The sequence below is a fragment of the Siniperca chuatsi genome, linkage group LG8 (assembly GCF_020085105.1).
Source record: "Siniperca chuatsi isolate FFG_IHB_CAS linkage group LG8, ASM2008510v1, whole genome shotgun sequence".
In the NCBI taxonomy this organism is placed as follows: domain Eukaryota; kingdom Metazoa; phylum Chordata; class Actinopteri; order Centrarchiformes; family Sinipercidae; genus Siniperca; species Siniperca chuatsi.
In genome coordinates, this window is record NC_058049.1 from 17395245 (window position 1) to 17413165 (window position 17921).

The 17921-nt window shown below is 41.2% G+C and overlaps 1 protein-coding gene across 3 annotated transcripts in view; it reads left to right on the forward strand.

Moving 5' to 3' along the window:
• The window catches only part of LOC122880386 (A disintegrin and metalloproteinase with thrombospondin motifs 2-like), a 120152-nt gene that overhangs the window by 79884 nt on the left and 22347 nt on the right, over positions 1-17921 (forward strand). For all 3 annotated transcript variants that reach the window (XM_044205451.1, XM_044205452.1, XM_044205453.1), the window contains exon 4: positions 9826-10031. In XM_044205451.1, coding sequence (XP_044061386.1) covers positions 9826-10031 — 206 coding nt within the window. The remainder of the gene's footprint in view (positions 1-9825; positions 10032-17921) is intronic.

Sequence of the window (17921 nt, forward strand, 5' to 3'; positions counted from 1 at the left end):
ATCACGATCGCCTCTGGGGGACTGAGAGCTGGGGAAGATGGATGTGCAGAGATATATTGTGTATGGGATAGGGCTTGCAGTGATAATCTGGATATTAATATGGGAAGCTTTGGCGAGGGTTTTCCAGGAAAGAAGCGACACAGGAAACTGTATGTCAATCAACAGAATGCACACAGATAGACAAGTACATGGTTTCGAAGTCAAGCAGACACATGCCGTACTGATGATTGCCAAGGGCCTATGGATGGACTTGTTTGTGTGATTTCTCTAGCATGTTTTGAAGCTTCTTCGCAGCTTGACTTTAAGCCTGTTCTTATGCTGTTTTCTCCCGTGTTGTCACTTTTTCTGCACAGATTTTGCTTCAGTGGCCATGTGTTTGTTTGATGGACGTGCGCAGCATTCTGTCCAGTGGAGCTAGTTGGAGGTGTGATCTTTACATAAACATACCTCGGCTCTGTCAACATTAGCCTCTGTTAAAGAGCGCTAGCTGATTATGGTTTTGATTATATTTTATCAGCTTCTCTGTCAGTGCTGCTCCCTGTTCGGAGCCGGCTTTGTAAGAATGATGAATGGCTCTTTTAATTGTTTCTAATTGATAATTGCTCTGAAAGACTTTGTTATGAAACACTGCCAATTTAGTAACCGATACACTGTAGTGCCTTATTAATTCTCTCCCGTCTGGCTCGAGCACTGTGCAATTGAAAAGAACACCGTCTGTGCATTTGTGGGCCGACTAGGCAGTAATAACTCCTGGTGTAATAGCATGCCAGTTTTTAAATGCCAAAACACTTTTATTTTTATTCACCTCCCTGTGTCCAAGTCTTTGTGTATTCAAGTACTCCACGCCTTAATTCTTTAATATATTACAATATCTCTGTTGATTTACTACCCTGTTTATGTAGCTAGGTTAGAGATGGTGTATAACTATGTTACAGCCTGGCTTATGTGTTTATCATTATCATTTATGATGTGATATTGGATGATAAATCCTCATCCTGCTGCCCCATGGCAGGCATGCTTGGGCTCGGCTCTGCTGGTGAGCTTCTTAGAGAGAGCATTTGCATACATATTGTCTCACACCTTTAGATAGACTTTCTCTTTCTCTCACCCTCTTACTCCATATCTACCCTTTCAAAAGCACTTTCAAAGGTACATTTAATGAATAAAAGAGGAAATGAAGGCCGTAGGAAAGGAGATGAATGTAAAGAGAGAAGGATACTTAAAGGAAAACTTGTAGGTGGTCGTTGGTCAGACACCTGTAACCTGGTCATTTGGTATTTATGTAAGCAATTCACACAGGTGAACTGTTGTAGTATCTTTTGTTATTTGGCTGTTACCACCTGCTTTGCCTATGGGACAAGTAATTACTGGTCCACCTGTGATTGTCTTGTCAAATCATTTCTCTTCTCTTGACTTTTTCTCTTCAGAAAATCTGAATACTAATAATGAGTGAAAAATATGAGAAAGACAGAGTGATGTAGAGATATGAATGAACTCAAAGAGAAGGAGTGACTATAGTACCTTGACTGAAGGGCCAAATGCATTAGACACGATTGTTGACACACCTTGTTTGACATCTCTGTTTGATTGCAGGTTGGCAATTTGAAGCATTAACACCAAAACATTGCCATTTGCACTTTGCCAAGTATATTTTAGCATGCCATGAGTCCTGTTTATAGCATGTTAATCGACTGTTTGATTGTCATTTGGCAGTTTTAGAAAACTTTTACAAATCAGCGGACATCCCAAGCTGCCAAATGGTGCTAATTAAAAAAATGAAAACCCTTTAATGTAGAACTGCAAAATGAAAAGAGAATCGTGCAAAATGCATGAATCATGCATGCAAAAAAAAAGTAAAGAATTTAATGAGATTAAAACTTTTTTGTTGATTTTGCACTATGGCCAGCTATGCTACCCTCTATTCATGCTCCCAAAATCAAATCAAGACCTTAGTGAGGCATCAAAGCAATTTGACATTCTATAGGACAACTTGAGCGCGCATTTGATCATTTACACAGGATGGTTTGAACCTTATGCCCAAATTCAACTTTCTCATTATTATCTCACTTTCTCACCTCAGGGTTTTTTTTATCTTGTCTCCGCCATGTTTCTCCTTCTCCACTTTTATATTTCTCCTCTTCTGGCCCCTTTCCTCCTCTCCCTCCATCCCTACAGTGCTCAAGTTGACAGATGTTTGGCTGGCTGGCCTGTCATAATAACTGTGGTGCTGGGTGTCTCAGGTGGCTGGCGTTGGCTGTTCTTTGAGTACTTCACAGCCAGGACAGAACAGGACAGGACAGGACAGGACATTTCCTGGGGCTATGGATGAAGGAAGGAGAAATGAGGTTATGAGCAGGGAGGACAGGAGAAACGAGGAACAGACACAAGAGTTTTAATTTATTTTGTTTTTGTCTTTTTACATAAGATACATACAGTTGTTACATCTCAGTAAAAAAAAAGTAAACATGCAGTCCATCTGTAACCAATCAGTAACACATTTGTCAACCCACTGCAGCCTGATGAGCCAGTTAGTGTTATGTAGAATATGGTAGAGGACAGAGGTGAAGAGCAAACAGAGGAAAGGTAGCAGCAGAAGTAAGCGATAAAAGCATGTATGGTTGTAGGCTTCTAAAAATGATTACAAATTTGCTTTGCCAAATACAATTGTGAAGCAATGTAATTGATGTCTAGATTACTTTGATTGGTAATGGTTTTCCAATCCAGACAGAATGGCATTCCCTTACTGCAGAGAAGTCGCAGGGAAGAGGTCAGGTTGGGTGGTTGGGTGTACAAAGCACAGGACGTTGCTATACTTAATATTTTACAGCTAAAAAACCAAAGAGCACAGCTGAGGTAGAAGTGAATATTGGACTTACATTCTTTAAAAGAATGCTAATATTGCTCTCTGTTTGCTGGGTGTATAAATAAGCCACTGTTTGCTAACTAGTTTGCCATATTACCTTTTTAAGGTGATACAATGTCAGTATTGTGTTTACATCTTGTTGCACTGCCCCCAAGTGGCCAAAAAAATTTATTATCGCATTGGTCAAATATTTAAAAAAGTCAACGAGTCCTTCAGCTCAAACAAAAAACATTTTTAAATTGCTTAAAACTTTTTTTTCCCATAAAAGCTGTCCTAGAATACATATAGTACAGCTCACATACAAATTGATCTGCCAAAAGCCTATAAAGGGAGTCAAAATTTAGCAAAAAAGTTTTACCAAGACCACAATCTTTTGGGTTGCCCAAGCATAGACCTAAAAAGAAAAATGAGATATGCTGACAGTGATGGTTTTGCAGGTACGTTCCATTTCCTCTTTATGTTGATGAAAATATAATCCAGGCAGCATGACGCTTCCTACAAAACGTATTTGCTGATACAAATGAGTCGTATATGAACATATTTTTAGGAGACAGAGTTGATATATATGATTATAGGATGAGGTTACAGAAGGAGAGAGGTGACAGGCAGAAAGGGGTTGCAGGGTTGGGGAGAGAGGTGGCAAGGGGGCCACAAACCCTTCAAGCCAGTGGGAGGCTGTCTTCGCTGAGATTTATCATTTTCTTGAAGCCGGACCTTGCATCTCGCTGTCAGCCTCTCTCTCTTTATCTCCCTCTTGATGCACACACCGTTTTCCAGTAAGATTGATCAATAGCTGTAGAAGTTTTCTTAAAGCTTGATAAGACAGTAATAAGAGATGTATATGAAGAACGAGCCTTGTCTGCTTAAGTTGTAGTCTGCATACTGGTGCTGTTATGTGTTTATCTTTGATGCCCTGTCATGGCTGGAGATGTTTTCATACTTTTTGATTTCATAAGAGACCTTTATAAATGTCTGGCTTTCTGAGGCAGATATAGACAGACACAGGGAAGGACAGGCAGACAGGCACTCAGACAGGTCAGTTTCAGACTGGATGAGACCTGCATTAAGCCCTATATCAGCCTGGCTTTGCAGTCTTATTGGACACTAAGGCTCTCCAGTTTACATCGAGCTCCGTCGATTCAACCACAGAGCGAAGAGAGGGAGAGAGTTTGGGGACATGATTGATCTTTGCCAACAATATTGCCTCTGTGGATGGCAATGATTGGATTACTGTGTTTTGAGATGTGTTTGCGATGTTTACATGGGCTGCTCTTCTTTGCTGCAATTATTGATGTGACAAGAGGCACTCACTGGGTTCCTTGCGGCTCGTGAGAAATATCACCACTCAATTTAGGCTCATTTGTGACAACATGGGCAATCTTGAGTGTGAATTATGTCAAACCACAGTAGAGATTATTTTATTTGGTGGCCTTGCATTATGAATGTGTAGATAACTCTGCATACATTATATACTTTATGAAGAAATGGCTCAGCTCGGCTAATGAAACCGTGGTACAGCAGGACACAGGGGGGAATCAGTGTGCACCACATCACCTCCCCAGCAGCCAACAGCCCTGTGTGTTTCTGACAGACAGACAGTTATGTAAGAGGGGAGAGCTAAAGGTTGCCTTGTCTCCTGAACCACCAGAAATCCACACAGACACATCGAGCAGCGGTGAGGATAGGTGGCCCTCTCGCCTTCTGATTATAAAAAGGCTGCTTCATGCAATATTAAAAATGGTCCTCTACTCCACTTCAGGGAGCACAGATAGATATAATGCATCTTAAATATTATGGATCTTTGGACATGAAACTCACAGCCAAGCCTCGACCACTCAAAACATCTCATCAGCATTATAGAACTCAGTTAAAAATAAACAGCCCTAATCTAAAGCAGTTATTAATGAATGGGCAAAGTTCAGTGCTTGATGTATGAATAATTATTATGGTCTTCAGGGGGCTGTCCATGTAAAATTAGTTTGCTGATTGCCAGTCTAAATAATTAACGGCAGTATGATTATGGGAAGCGTAGTTCACTATGTGTTCCACACTCTGTAGCCTTTACAGCTGTCATATAGTAGCAGCTTAGAAATAATGAGCATTCAGTATGGGGACATTGTGTGGGACAGTGTGGCATGTTGCTACCTGCCCAGATGCTAGCAACAGCGTTAACAGTCCGGCCTCCGAGACACTCATCACCTTGACAGCCCATAAAGCTGTCTCCGGGGAGACAAAATGTCCATGCCCTGAGCTATGTGGCCAAGACGTGTCTGTAAGTAAATTAGTTCACGTGTGTGGATAACTGTGCCTCGCTGTGGACAGACAGCCTTGAACTCAGGTGAGCACTAACGAGTTCAACATCTCCCCTCCTGCCTGCTGCCACTAAGTAAGCACTGTGTTAGAAAAATAACCAAAATACACAATAACACTAAAGATTTTAATCATTCCCGAGGGAAGACTGTGTGTGTAGGCAGACACCCTCAAAGTCATTTGAGTATGCAAATAATTTTCATGCTATTAATATCATAATTATATTACTATTTCATAATAGGCAACCTTTTCACAGTAAGAACTGAAACAAACAAGCAGATTTCTCAAATAACTTCCACATCTCTACAACTAATACAGCAAATAATCTATCATTATTCCTTTTCCTCTAAGACTTCACATACCAAATAAACACATAGTAGTGCATTTAAGTCACATAATCTTGTGTAATTTAGCAGCCCTAACCGCACTTATCCACTCAAGTTAACACCAGCTTTATTTTCTAAGACTTAATTGTATGCACTTTAAAGTCAAGACCTTACCACATGAAAAGTGGCAGAAATAGTTGTGTAAAGAATAACAAAGGAGAGCTAGAGAAAGAAGTTCAAGCGCAGCTTACTTTCTCACCTCCATACACCTGGCCTGACCATTCTCAATAATTGGCCTCCTTGTTTATTTTCTGTTTCTGCTATTTTGTTTCTTTTATTCTGTTTTAGAAGTAAACGGGGTGTTGCTATAAAAGAGCATGTATTGCCAGCCAACCAACCCAGTTAAATAAATGTATTGTCACCATGTGGTTATGTGTCTGTCTCTTATGTGTGTGTGTATTTACAATATGATATTGTATAACTCGCTATATTGTAATTCCTCTATGTAAATACTGGATTTACTGAGTCTACTTTGCTACATAAATCACCATTTACAAGATGCTGTGTTACAAATAAGTGGCAGTTATTTTGTTGTGTTGGAGGCCCATGAAACATACAGTACATACTGTAACATGCAAACTCATCCAAATCCTTATGTTTGCACACACAAACTCTGGTGCACACCAACCTTGAGGCTGGCCAGAGTGACCATTAAAAGGTCAAAGCCAGTCATTATACAGTAGAGCTCCTGAATGCGGAGCACAGTGATGTGCCACACCTGACTTCTGAACAGTCACCTTAAACCAAAGACCACTGCTCAGTAGTAAGATGTGGCTTGACCTGAATTATCATCACCATTCTCTCTCTCTCTCTCTCTCTTGTTGTGGCTTATAGTCTCTCCATACTCTCAACCCCCCTCTCCCCCCACCTCGTATTCAGCGGGCAACCAGACATTCTTGACATTTTGCAAAGGTTGAAAGACAAAGAACCTTTGTCTCCTAATAAGGCTGTGTTCTATACCCCACCTGAATGAGAAAACTGCGAGAGAGGGGGTGGTGTGTGTGTGAGGAGGTGTGCAGTGTAGGGTGGGGTGTTTGTGTGTGATGGTGAAGGTGGAGGGGGGCGATGTATATGGGGATACAGACCGGAGTGTGAAAATGTAAATGAGGATTGAGAATGGGTGGGTAGGACAGGAAAAGGAAAGTTTCAGTTAGGAGGGGACATGTGTGTGTTTTTGTGTGTGTGCATGCAGGTAAGGGGAGTGGGAGGACTGAAAATGATACTCCGTAGAGAAAGGAAAAATGAACATTGTTATGATCAATCCCCTTTCTGTAGGTTGAGAGTGATAACAGTTAGATTTCAGAGGCTAATGAAAGCTATTGCTGTGAGAAACACGGCACTGCACCCTGATGCTTCGCCCGCAGTCACACAGACGGACTCGTATGCTCTACAAGAGAGCGATATTCTCTATCACTGCAATGGCTTGAAGCGGAACTCGCAACACCCAAGGTCCTTCTGGTCTCTTCTCATATCTCTCTCTCATCCATCACACCCCTCAGCTCTACCTCTCACCTCCCTCACCGCCTCCCTCAATCTCCCTTGCACCTCATTCCTCCACAGTTTTCTCTGAAAGACTTGCTCCAAAACAGCTAAAGCGAGAGAAAAATAGTGCTATGGCAGAGTGTAAGCAAGGACAGAGGTGCAATGAAATGGAGAGGTTTAAATAGTTAGAGCTCACCACCTGGTCAAGCCCCTTCCAACCTTTGGTTTAGAAACTTCTTGTTTTCCACTCTGCCAGTGTCACTTTGAGTTATCTCTACCTTATTCCTTCCACTTACTATACAGCTGTGGCCCTTATATGCAATGTCCCCAGATTGTCTCATGTAATTTTGCGAAGGCGCAGAGTTAAAAGTGAGAACACAATAGTGTCTTTTTTCTCAACATTACATAAGCAAAAGGTAAAAATATCTGGACCTGTCTTTAAAAGCAGATGGTGTGGTTATGACATCAGGCTCGTTAAAGGCAACTATAACTAGGAAGAGCCAAGGATTGTTGTGAAGTGCACTGCCTTAAATCCAGCTCTACTAACAAGGAGAAGAAATGTTCTGTGTGTGTGTGTGTGTGTGTGTGTGTGTGTGAGAGAGAGAGAGAGAGAGAGAGAGAGAGAGAGAGAGACAATCTATGAAACAGAACAAAAGTATGTGCTGCAGAAATCTTTAAATTCTCCTCTCATAGTCTCTTGTCTTTCTCTATATTAGTCTCCATCTTTGCCCCCCCCCTGTTTCTCTCCCTTTCTGTGTGGGTATTCTGTCACTCACTGGAATGTGGGCAGATATGGGATCATATTCAGACTTCCAGATTCATTCTGCTAGCGACTCAGGAGCCAATATTAGCCACGCGGTCGTTGTTTTACCCATGAGCCCGTTGCCTTGGAAACGTTGCATAAGAGGGAGTGGGAAAGCGGGATGCCCCTTGCTGATTGGGAGATAAGGTGGCAGATCTTTCTTTCTCTTCCCTTGTCTTCCCTGTATCTTCCTCTTGCATCTTGTTCTTTTCCCTCCACTCGACACTTGCTCCAACTGTATGTGTCAAAACACTGGAGCTCCAACTGTCCCCTCATGCCACGTGTTGAATCAACTCACCACCCAACACCTCCAAATAAAGCTCCACAGTCAAAAACAGCATATCTATTACAGTTAGTCGGCCCTGCACCCAAGCTACAACTAAATTAAAGTTCCTGTTGGAACAGTGATTTATAGCCCAATTGGAAACGTTTGTCCTCATAGTGCTCACACACAAGCACCTGCATGCACACTTGCACATACACACACACCGCTCCATGAGCTGTGTTGTGTGTCATCCTTGGCTGTGGGAGGCCTTGGCTGGAGTCAGGGAGGATAGTGCTTTGTTGAATCCACTGAGACCACATGTTCAAGACTGCATGACTTTGCCTTCCATGGCTTCCATACAAGCAAGGCCACGCTGTGTCTACATACCAGGAAGATGACGGGGAGGGGGGAGATGATGAGGGAGGACAGCAAGTGAGGGAAGGATGGCCTTGGCTCTGGAGACAGGAGGATTTATCTTCTGTATCCTCACTAACTCTGACTCTTTGCCAAGAAAAAAGGAAACGGGATCAGACTAGACACTTAAAACCTAATGCAGTCATTTAGGAGTCAGGACTGCAGTTTATCCAAAAATGTCCAAACAACATAACAACACACTGTCTGACGTACCTGTGTAGGCAAAAGAGAAGTGATTAGTGACCTGAACAAATCAGGTCTGCTGTAGGTTGCCCACTTTCCGATGGAATAACCTTAAATTGAGTTTCTTGTGTAATTTGCATTTTTTCCAGCATGTAGAAAGCCAAGAAAAGAGCAGGGTGGGCAGCCCCTGTGTGAGGGAGCTGTCTTATTCCATGTGTTTAGCAAGCACCATCTGCTGCTTTTATTCAGATGGGAGTAGAAATATTTGGTTGATTAGGAGAGGATCTGTGCAGGATAGCCGCACCGTTACCACCGGTTACAAGAGACACACATGCTTGATTCTGTCAACTGGTGTCTTGGAAAGCAAATAACATCAACATGCAAGTGCTCAAATAAGTACACATGTGCAAATGGATGTTAATGTGTAGCACACGTTAAACACACACCATAAGTGCTCAAAACACTAACACTGTAGAGAGGCAGACATGTGGAGACACACACTAGCTGAGCAGATTTGAAAGAATGCAAACTTAATTAGATTAAAAAGAAATGTCTGCTCAGTGATGTAATGGTAAAGAAACAGGACAATACACAACAATATGACCTAGGTTTGGTAAATGTCAGGACACACTTAATTGTGGTTTATATATGTATATATCATTAAAGTTCATTTGTGAATTGTTTCTTTCCAGTAAAAGAAGGTTAATGCACAATGTGCCACCATGGTACAGATCTGCAGAGATTGCATGTTTAAGCCTGAGTCTTGCTTTAGTTTGAGTTTAGCTCAGCTGGTAAAAAATTGGTTTGTGACAACATATAATTCAGTTTTAATCCACTGATTAATGCTGGCTGACCTTGTGCTTGTCCAAGCTTCTGGCTGGTTGCAGTTTATCACAGATTACCTGCTTATGTTATTAAAATACCCTATCCTTGTAGAGAATTACATAGAATTTGTTTGATGCTCTTTAATGAGATTCATACACCAACATTTCAATCAATTATAGTTTCCAAATAGAAAAGAAGGGAGTTTGGGTCTTTTTTTCCAGAGTTCATGGGCCAGTTTTTTATACTTTTCATCCCTGTTCATTTCAAAACTTGTGTGTGTTTTTTCTATCTCCAGGTGCTGATCTCAGTGGTCTGATGGACCTGGAGGCTCTGTACCGCGGTGTGCAGCAGAGCATCAACCACACGCGAGCGGGGCGAACGCGCAGACAGAGCCTGGACAGGGCCTACAACATCGAGGTGCTGCTGGGTGTCGACGACTCGGTGGTCCAGTTTCACGGGAAGGAGCATGTCCAAAAGTACCTGCTCACACTCATGAACATTGTAAGTGTTGGTGGCTCACACAGTCAGGTACTCACAATAACTATCTCAATTAAGGGGATGTGTCATTGAATTAAGCACCCGTCATGTAAACTGCTGACATTTAAGATTATTTTTTATTTATCTGAGGTATAACATCAGACACACAGTATTATATCACACACCCATCATCCCAAATACCCAAAAATGACATTTGTTGTCTCGCTTTAATGGGAAATGGGAAAACTGTTCCATTTGAGTTGAATGGGAAGTAAGTCACAGAGAGGTCAAAGAAAGAGGGTGGCACACACACACACACACCTACTGAATGAGGATTCAATTCCCTTCCTACATGTTCTCATCCAGCAATCAGCCGCGGGTAATCCTTTCTTCTCTATCTGAATATGATGAGATTTCATTTGTTTGAGAGTGTGTGTGTGTGTGTTTGGGGGGGGGGTAGGTGAGCCCTGTGCTCCGAAGGGGCTCCTACATATCATTTCATCAGGCTTTGTGTCATGCCATCATTCATTGTGAGTGATTCAGTGTGTTTGTTTGTGTGTGTGTGTGTGTGTGTGTGTGTATGCGAGAGAGAGAAACAGAGAGAGAGATGCAGAAACAGCAGGCAGTATGCTCTAGGCCACAACAACACTTAGCCAAGCACTCAAACTCCCAGGTGTTTTTACGTGTGTGTGTGTGTGTGTGTGTGTGTGTGCGACATTTAACACGCTGCAGACTTTAATCTTTGCAAATTAAACCTGTGGTGAGAGTACTGTTTGCACGTTTTTGTACGCGTGCGTGCGCGCTTGTGTGCGTGCATGGGTCTGTTTGTGTTCATGCTCCCGTTTGCTTTTGCCTGTACTGCGACCCACTGCGCAAGTAACCAATCTCCGACTGTTAAACAGGTGCAAGCATACAGCAACAAATCCTACCACACCTCTTTGTCTCAGCTCAGCGCTTGAGAAAGAACAAGAGCCGCTATGCTCTCTGCCTCCCCTTTTAGATATTTGTTAGACAATATAGGAGAAGGGAATTCGCAGCCCTGTCGCAGCCCCCCTCTAATCTGTGGGGAAGAGATGGAGAGACAGAGGGAGAAACAGTATTTTAAACAGCGCATTCAGAATAAATTACTGACAGCCAGATAAACAGAAATAAATAAATAAAGGGCTGCCTCCCACGCGTGGCATCTGGGCGACTTTCTTCTTGAAAGTTTGCTTTGCTCACTTCAGGATGGGTGTGCTTTCTCTCTCTCTCTCTCTCTCTCTCTCTCTCCCAGTCTCTCAGCAGCGCTCTACGCTGAGCTCTTTTGCATTCTTACTCCTCCCTGACTTGGGTACTGGCAACAAATCCTTAATGATGTTAAAAAACTTTATAATGTAATCAAGTATAATGTGAGTAAAAACGCAGGTTTATGAGAAGACATACAAGGTAAATTTAGGATAAGAGATTTTGAGATTTGAGAATATGTATTTGCCATAGGTGCCCTCTAAAGGCATTCATACGCAGGACAGGTTTTTAAGTTATTGTAATATTGTGGCTGTTTAGCCACACAGAAAGATAGGAATACTTTTCTTCTCTTTATTGTCCTTTCCTTGAAAGAAGATATTAGGAGGAAATAAGGACACTATAAAACCATCACATTTATCTCATGATGTCTCTTCTGCCACTCCAGTATTTTTCCTGCTTCCACCTGCTCTTCTCTTCTCAAATTCCTCTACCCAATTTCTGTCCTTACTTTCAGGCTGAATTGAGTGTATCTGACAGAAAGGCTTCTGTATGCGTGTTCATGTTTTTCAACACACCAAAAACAGTGTGTGAAGTGATCCTCTGTCATTTGTTGCAGCAGCTGTTAGACTGTTGTAGATACCTTCAAAGGATAAACAAAGCGCTTGTGTTTTAGTACAAAAGGTTATTCTGTAAAACTACAATGTATGCAGAGCTTCTCAAAGTTTATTTTCACTCATTTATTGTGTTTTTATAATTACTCTCTGCATCTTCCTCCTCTACGTCTTGCCTGTATCTCTGTCTGTCTGTTTGAATGACTGCCGAAGTGAGCTAAGGGTCAAGGTGGACAATTTGGTCTTGCATGTATGTGTGTGTGTGTGTGTGTGTGTGTTGGAGGATAGGGGGCGGTACTGCTGTCTGCAGGACATCAAAGCGCTCCCACAGAAAACCACTAAATCCTGTCTGCGAAGTTCAACAGGGGTGTCAAAGTGTGCGTTTGTGTGTGTGTGTGTGTGTGTGTGTGTGCGTGTTGAGTTAAATGTGTGTATTGGTAATTCTGCTTCCCACTCCTTTCCCATGTGTTTACCTTCCTTCCCCACATTGTGTTTTCGTTCAATTGCATAAATGGACAAGAATGGGTCTGACAACGAGGCTTAATTATTCAATAACCATTTCAAAATCTATCAGTGGATGAGAATGTGCATGCAAATATATGCATAAACACAAATAAACATGGACGGTGTAGTCCCTCATTCGTCCAGGAGTGTTCTATCAGAGAAAAGGTTTCAGTCGTAGTCATCTGGACACTGTTTTTCAGAATCAAGACGTTTGGCTCCCATCCGGAAGTCATTCACAATTGAGAATGACTTCCGGATGGGAGCCAAACGCCTTGATTCTGAAAACAGTGTCCAGATGACTACGACTGAAACCTTTTCTACGATACAAATAAACATGCACTTTGTAAAACAAAAATGACCTGTTTCGACAATGGAGAACAGAGGAGAGGAAGAATAAATGGTCTGTATTGAAAAACTCACTCAACAAAAAATGATAAATTGAGGATTTCTTTTGTGATGATTTCTATGACTTTAAAGAGATCTGGGGAGACGTCTGGATAAAGGGCAAAGTTGGACACTGGAGGTTTCTTCACCTTCTTATTACCTTTCGCAACCCAAGATCTCACTCAAACTTGCGTTATCCAGCACGACTTTTGACTTTTTGCCCTCTGTTTATTTTTAAAAAGTGTGTAAATTTGAACCAGGATATCTTTTCCTAACAACAGTCAATGTTGGTTTCTTTTAACCATAGCCAATATTATTCCCTAATCTCAACCAAAAAGATTTAGTTGTCTAAACTTAACCAAACCTGATATATAGTGGTGGCATGTCAAAAAACCTTAATCTGGGTCATTTTGGAAGGCAATGACAAACAGTTTGGAGGACCTGTTGCCTGACTCTTGATCTGCCCTCTTCTTTTAGAAAGTACAGTAATATCAGGCTACTTTGCTTAATGGTTAATGTTATTAACTGAAGTGTGACTCTATCACCACATTTTTTGTAGCAGATAATGCCTGTACATTTGTACATGGAAACAATATTGGAATTGTATGTAGATTTACAGTCAAATTTCCACAATAATTTACATTTTGCACTTTTTGTTTCTTAGATACAGTGAAGATAATTTATACAAAAAAATTAAATAAGATAAAATTATAGGGGGGAGAAGTGTTGATGTGGGGTCTTTTTATTGAAAGACAAGAGAGAGACACTGACATCAAACACTACGGAGTGTGTCACATGTATTGAGTGTGATTTAAACATGGAAGAACACACAAACAAGAAAAAACTAACCAGAAATGCAAGGCAATTACCATTGTCGAATCTAGGTGCAGTAAGGTTCACTCAGCTGGGTAAGTGGTATGAGATAATATGTGTTGGTGTGTGAGGGCAAAGAGAAAGAGAGAAAGAGTGAAAAACAAACAACACAAAAGGGGACAATTAATAATTAAGATACAATAAAAGTGAGTTGGGAAAAAGTAAAAAAAAAAAATAGAAAGGTGAAGGGGAGGAGAAATGGCTGGCCAGGTAGCTCTGTTCATTGTTTCTTGTCTGGTGACAAAGTGGGCTGATATGGGCTCTTGAAAACAAGAGTTGTGGTAAATCCTGTAAAATGTGCTGTGTGCCAAATGCCAAGTAGAGGCCATTGTGCAGTAATCTTCCTGTGGCTGACATCATAGTGATAGATTTAGTGGCCAACAGTGATCTGTCTGTCTACCTGTCTTTCTCACCTGTTAATGGAGACCTTTAGAGAGGTGCCGCAAAGTGTTAATCACACTCTCCATGGATATGATACTGCTGATAAGGGAGGCATGTTTGTGCGTGTGTGTGTATTGGGGGTGGTGGTGGTGGAAGTGGTGCCAATCGTTCAGTCTTGTCTTTACCAAAGATCCTGGAGGCAGTGACAAGTCAAATTAATAAGTGGTAATAAGAGCTGGGAAAGGAGAGGTAGTCTAGGCATTGATAGACACCTTGTTAGCTGGAGCACTGTCAGACTGAGAGCTCAAATTCTGGGTCTCAGTTTTTAAAGATTCCCGTGTGTGTCGACCAAAAGATGTCCAAAGTCTTATCTAATTTATGTAGCATTTGAGCCAGATTTTATTTGATGACTCAGTTCTGTCTCATCAGCAGCTGAGAGTGTTTTTGATGCATATTTTCAAATTGTTTTCAGAAAAAATAATGTCATTGCCTACTAAACCCACTCTCAATTATGAGTTGATAAAAACACTTAGTGCTAAGCTCAGTGTATGAAGCACTGTGAAAATATTCATGTTATTACACAGCTTGAATGTATTTTAGGCCTTTATGGGCTTATTACTACTATAATAATAATAATAATAATAAAACTTTATTTATAGAGCACTTATCAAAACAAAGTACAAAGTGCTTCACAACAAGAAAAATAAAATAACACAGTGAATGACGAAATATAAAGAAATAAAACACATGACATACAGAAAAACAATAAAATAAACAGTAAAATAAACAGCCGGTTCAAGTAAAATCAGGATATGCTTTCAGATAAAAATGTGTTTTGAGACGAGATTTAAACGAAGACACTGACTCAGACAACCTAATTTCTTCGAGCAAGTTGTTACAGAGCCTCGGGGCCCTGATAGCAAAAGCTCTGCCCCCCTTAGTTTTCATCCTAGACTCAGGAACAGACAGGAGACCCCTGCCCGAAGATCTCAAACTACGTGAAGGTTCATAAGGGATTACAAGGTCTAAAATATAATCTGGGGCCAGGCCATGAAGAGCCTTAAAAGTAATCAACAACATCTTAAAATCAATCCTAAAACCAACAGGGAGCCAGTGTAAAGAGGCTAAAACAGGTGTTATGTGGTCATACTTCTTAGTCCTGGTTAACAGCCTAGCAGCTGAGTTTTGTACAGTCTGCAGTCGTGTCAGAGTTTTTTGATTAAGACAAGTGAACAGGCTGTTACAATAATCAAGGCGTGTGGAGATAAAAGCATGCACAACAGTTTCTGCATTACTAAGATTTAAAATAGATCGTATTTTTGCAATATTTCTGAGGTGATAGAAACATGATTGGACAAGCTTAGTGATATGTTGCTCAAAACATAAATTGCTATCAAACAGGACACCAAGATTTCGTGCAACAGGCTTGATATGTTGTGACAGGTTACCAGTGGATGGCAGTATTTGTTTAGTGATGTGTTGGGGCCCAATAACAAGGATTTCAGTTTTATTTGAGTTGAGCTGAAGAAAATTTATCGACATCCAATTTTTTATGTCAGACAGGTAGTCCTGCAGAGAACTCAGCGTACTAAGGTCAGTGGGCTTGACAGGGAGGTACAACTGTGTGTCATCCGCATAACAATGAAAAGAAATACCATGTCTGTGGATTACATCACCCAAGGGAAGCATGTATAAGGAGAACAATATTGGTCCCAGAATTGAACCTTGAGGCACACCATACTTGATATGGGAAAAGGATGACTTGAAGTTATTAATGCTAACACAGAATTTTCTATTGGACAGATAAGATGCGAACCAGTCTAGTGCAGTGCCAGATATGCCCACCCAGTGCCTCAGTCTGTCTAAAAGAATGCCATGATCAATTGTGTCAAAGGCAGCACTTATGTCCAACAGCACAAGAATTGAACACATGCCTGCGTCTGCATTCATTAAAAGGTCATTAGTGACTTTGAGAAGGGCTGTCTCAGTGCTGTGGTGTTGACGAAAGCCAGATTGGAACTTTTCAAAGGTATTATTGTTTTCCACAGCAGCAAGGAGCTGCTTAGATACAAGTTTTTCGAGAATCTTCGAAATAAAATGCAATTTGGATATTGGGCGGTAGTTATCCAGGAGGGTGGGATCAAGCCCAGGTTTTTTTAAGACTGGCTGGACACAAACAGTTTTAAAGAAATCAGGGACGCAGCCAGTAGACAGCGAGCTGTTAAAAATAATTTGTAAAAGGGGCGCAACTATCCCTTAGTCTTTGTAAGTCTTTACAGAAATAGACAAATTCTTACCTTATATGTAATTTATAAAGTAAGGTATCGTTGTAATACTAAATGTAGGTGTGAACCTGTGGATGAGCAGCTAATAAAGTGCAGATTAAGAGTAGCAACCTCTTGCTGCCCTGTGACACAACTGCTCGTGTCTGAACTACCCCTCCTTCTCTCTTTTAGCACTTACTCCCGTTTGCTTTGCTTTTGCAGCAGTTATCATCTCTATGCCCTCCTTCCTTTTCATACTCGAGATTTTAATTTAATCTCTAACCCATCACTGAAATTGAAAAAAAAAACAATGTGATTGACAGGTTGTAAATGCACAGACCAACAACAGCAGAAGTGAAGTTATTAATGGTTTCTGATGCCACTAAAGGTTAATTTACATGAGTTTTGTTTGTAAACATGAATCAAACAGGCCTGTTTCCAATTATGATGTGCATAAACAAACAAAATCCTCATTATTCATTTTTAAGTCAAACATTGGAATTATTTATGTGGTTAAACAATTACCAATGGTGCCTTAAATATCACTCCTTTATTTCATCTTCCCTCTTCCAGACTTAAATGAGAGGCCCTGGCTGCATTATTTATCTGATAGTAATGGTTTTGTGCCTTGCTGACCTCTAGGCCTGCATTAGTTACTCCACAGACAGACAGACAAATCTAGGTTACCTTGGATACCTGTAGCCTGGGTGGTAAGTAATGACACCTGGCGTCACCCTTCAGAACGTCAGAGCACAGCCAGCAGCATTAATGAGAGACAGGTCTGTACAGTTGTTAACAAGGAACTGTGTGTGTGTGTGTGTGTGTGTGTGTGTGTGTGTGTGTGTGTTTTTTGTGAGTGTGGGTGTTTATGTGTGCATGCATGGGTAAGCACATTTCAGTGAATATGTGGGTGTGTTTGGTATTATGAATTGCTGTGCCATATCTGTCCTCTAGTGTACAACAGCATCTGGGTGTGAAGTGTCCAACTGTATGCGAGTGTTAAAGTACATGAAGACATAAAACTAAAGTTGGGACTGAAAGTACACTACGCTGCCTCTGTGTGTGTGTGTGTGTGTGTGTGTGTGTGTGTGTGTGTGTGTGTGTGTGTGTGTGTCTCATTAGAGTGGAACTTGCGGTGTCGGGGTCACCTGGAAGTCAACCGTTCCTAATTGGCCTAACAGTTGTCAAGGAAACGGGCTGGATCAGGCCAAGTGTGAACTGACCCACCCAAGTGTCCATGTCATCTCAGACAAACAAACACAGCTATACACACACACACACACATGCACACACGAGACAAATGTTACCAAATGAGAGACCAGTAGCGAAACAGACAGGCAAGATGAAAACTGCAGACACACACACACACACACACACACACACACACACACACACACACACAGAGTCTCAGATAGGGTTAAACTGAGAAGACAACAGAACCCTCTTGGTGGTTGCTTTTTTTAATGTGTAAAAGGAGCATCCAAAACATGGAACTGAAGGTCACTGAAAGAAAACTTTTACTTGTGTCCCTCACTCTAAAACTCTTCTCTACCACTCCTCTGTCGCTCACTTCAGGAACTAAAGCCCATTATCAAATACTAAACGTATATTTAAAAAAAATTACATTAGTTGTAACACCATAGGTTGTTGCCCCTGAACTTTGTATATCGTAT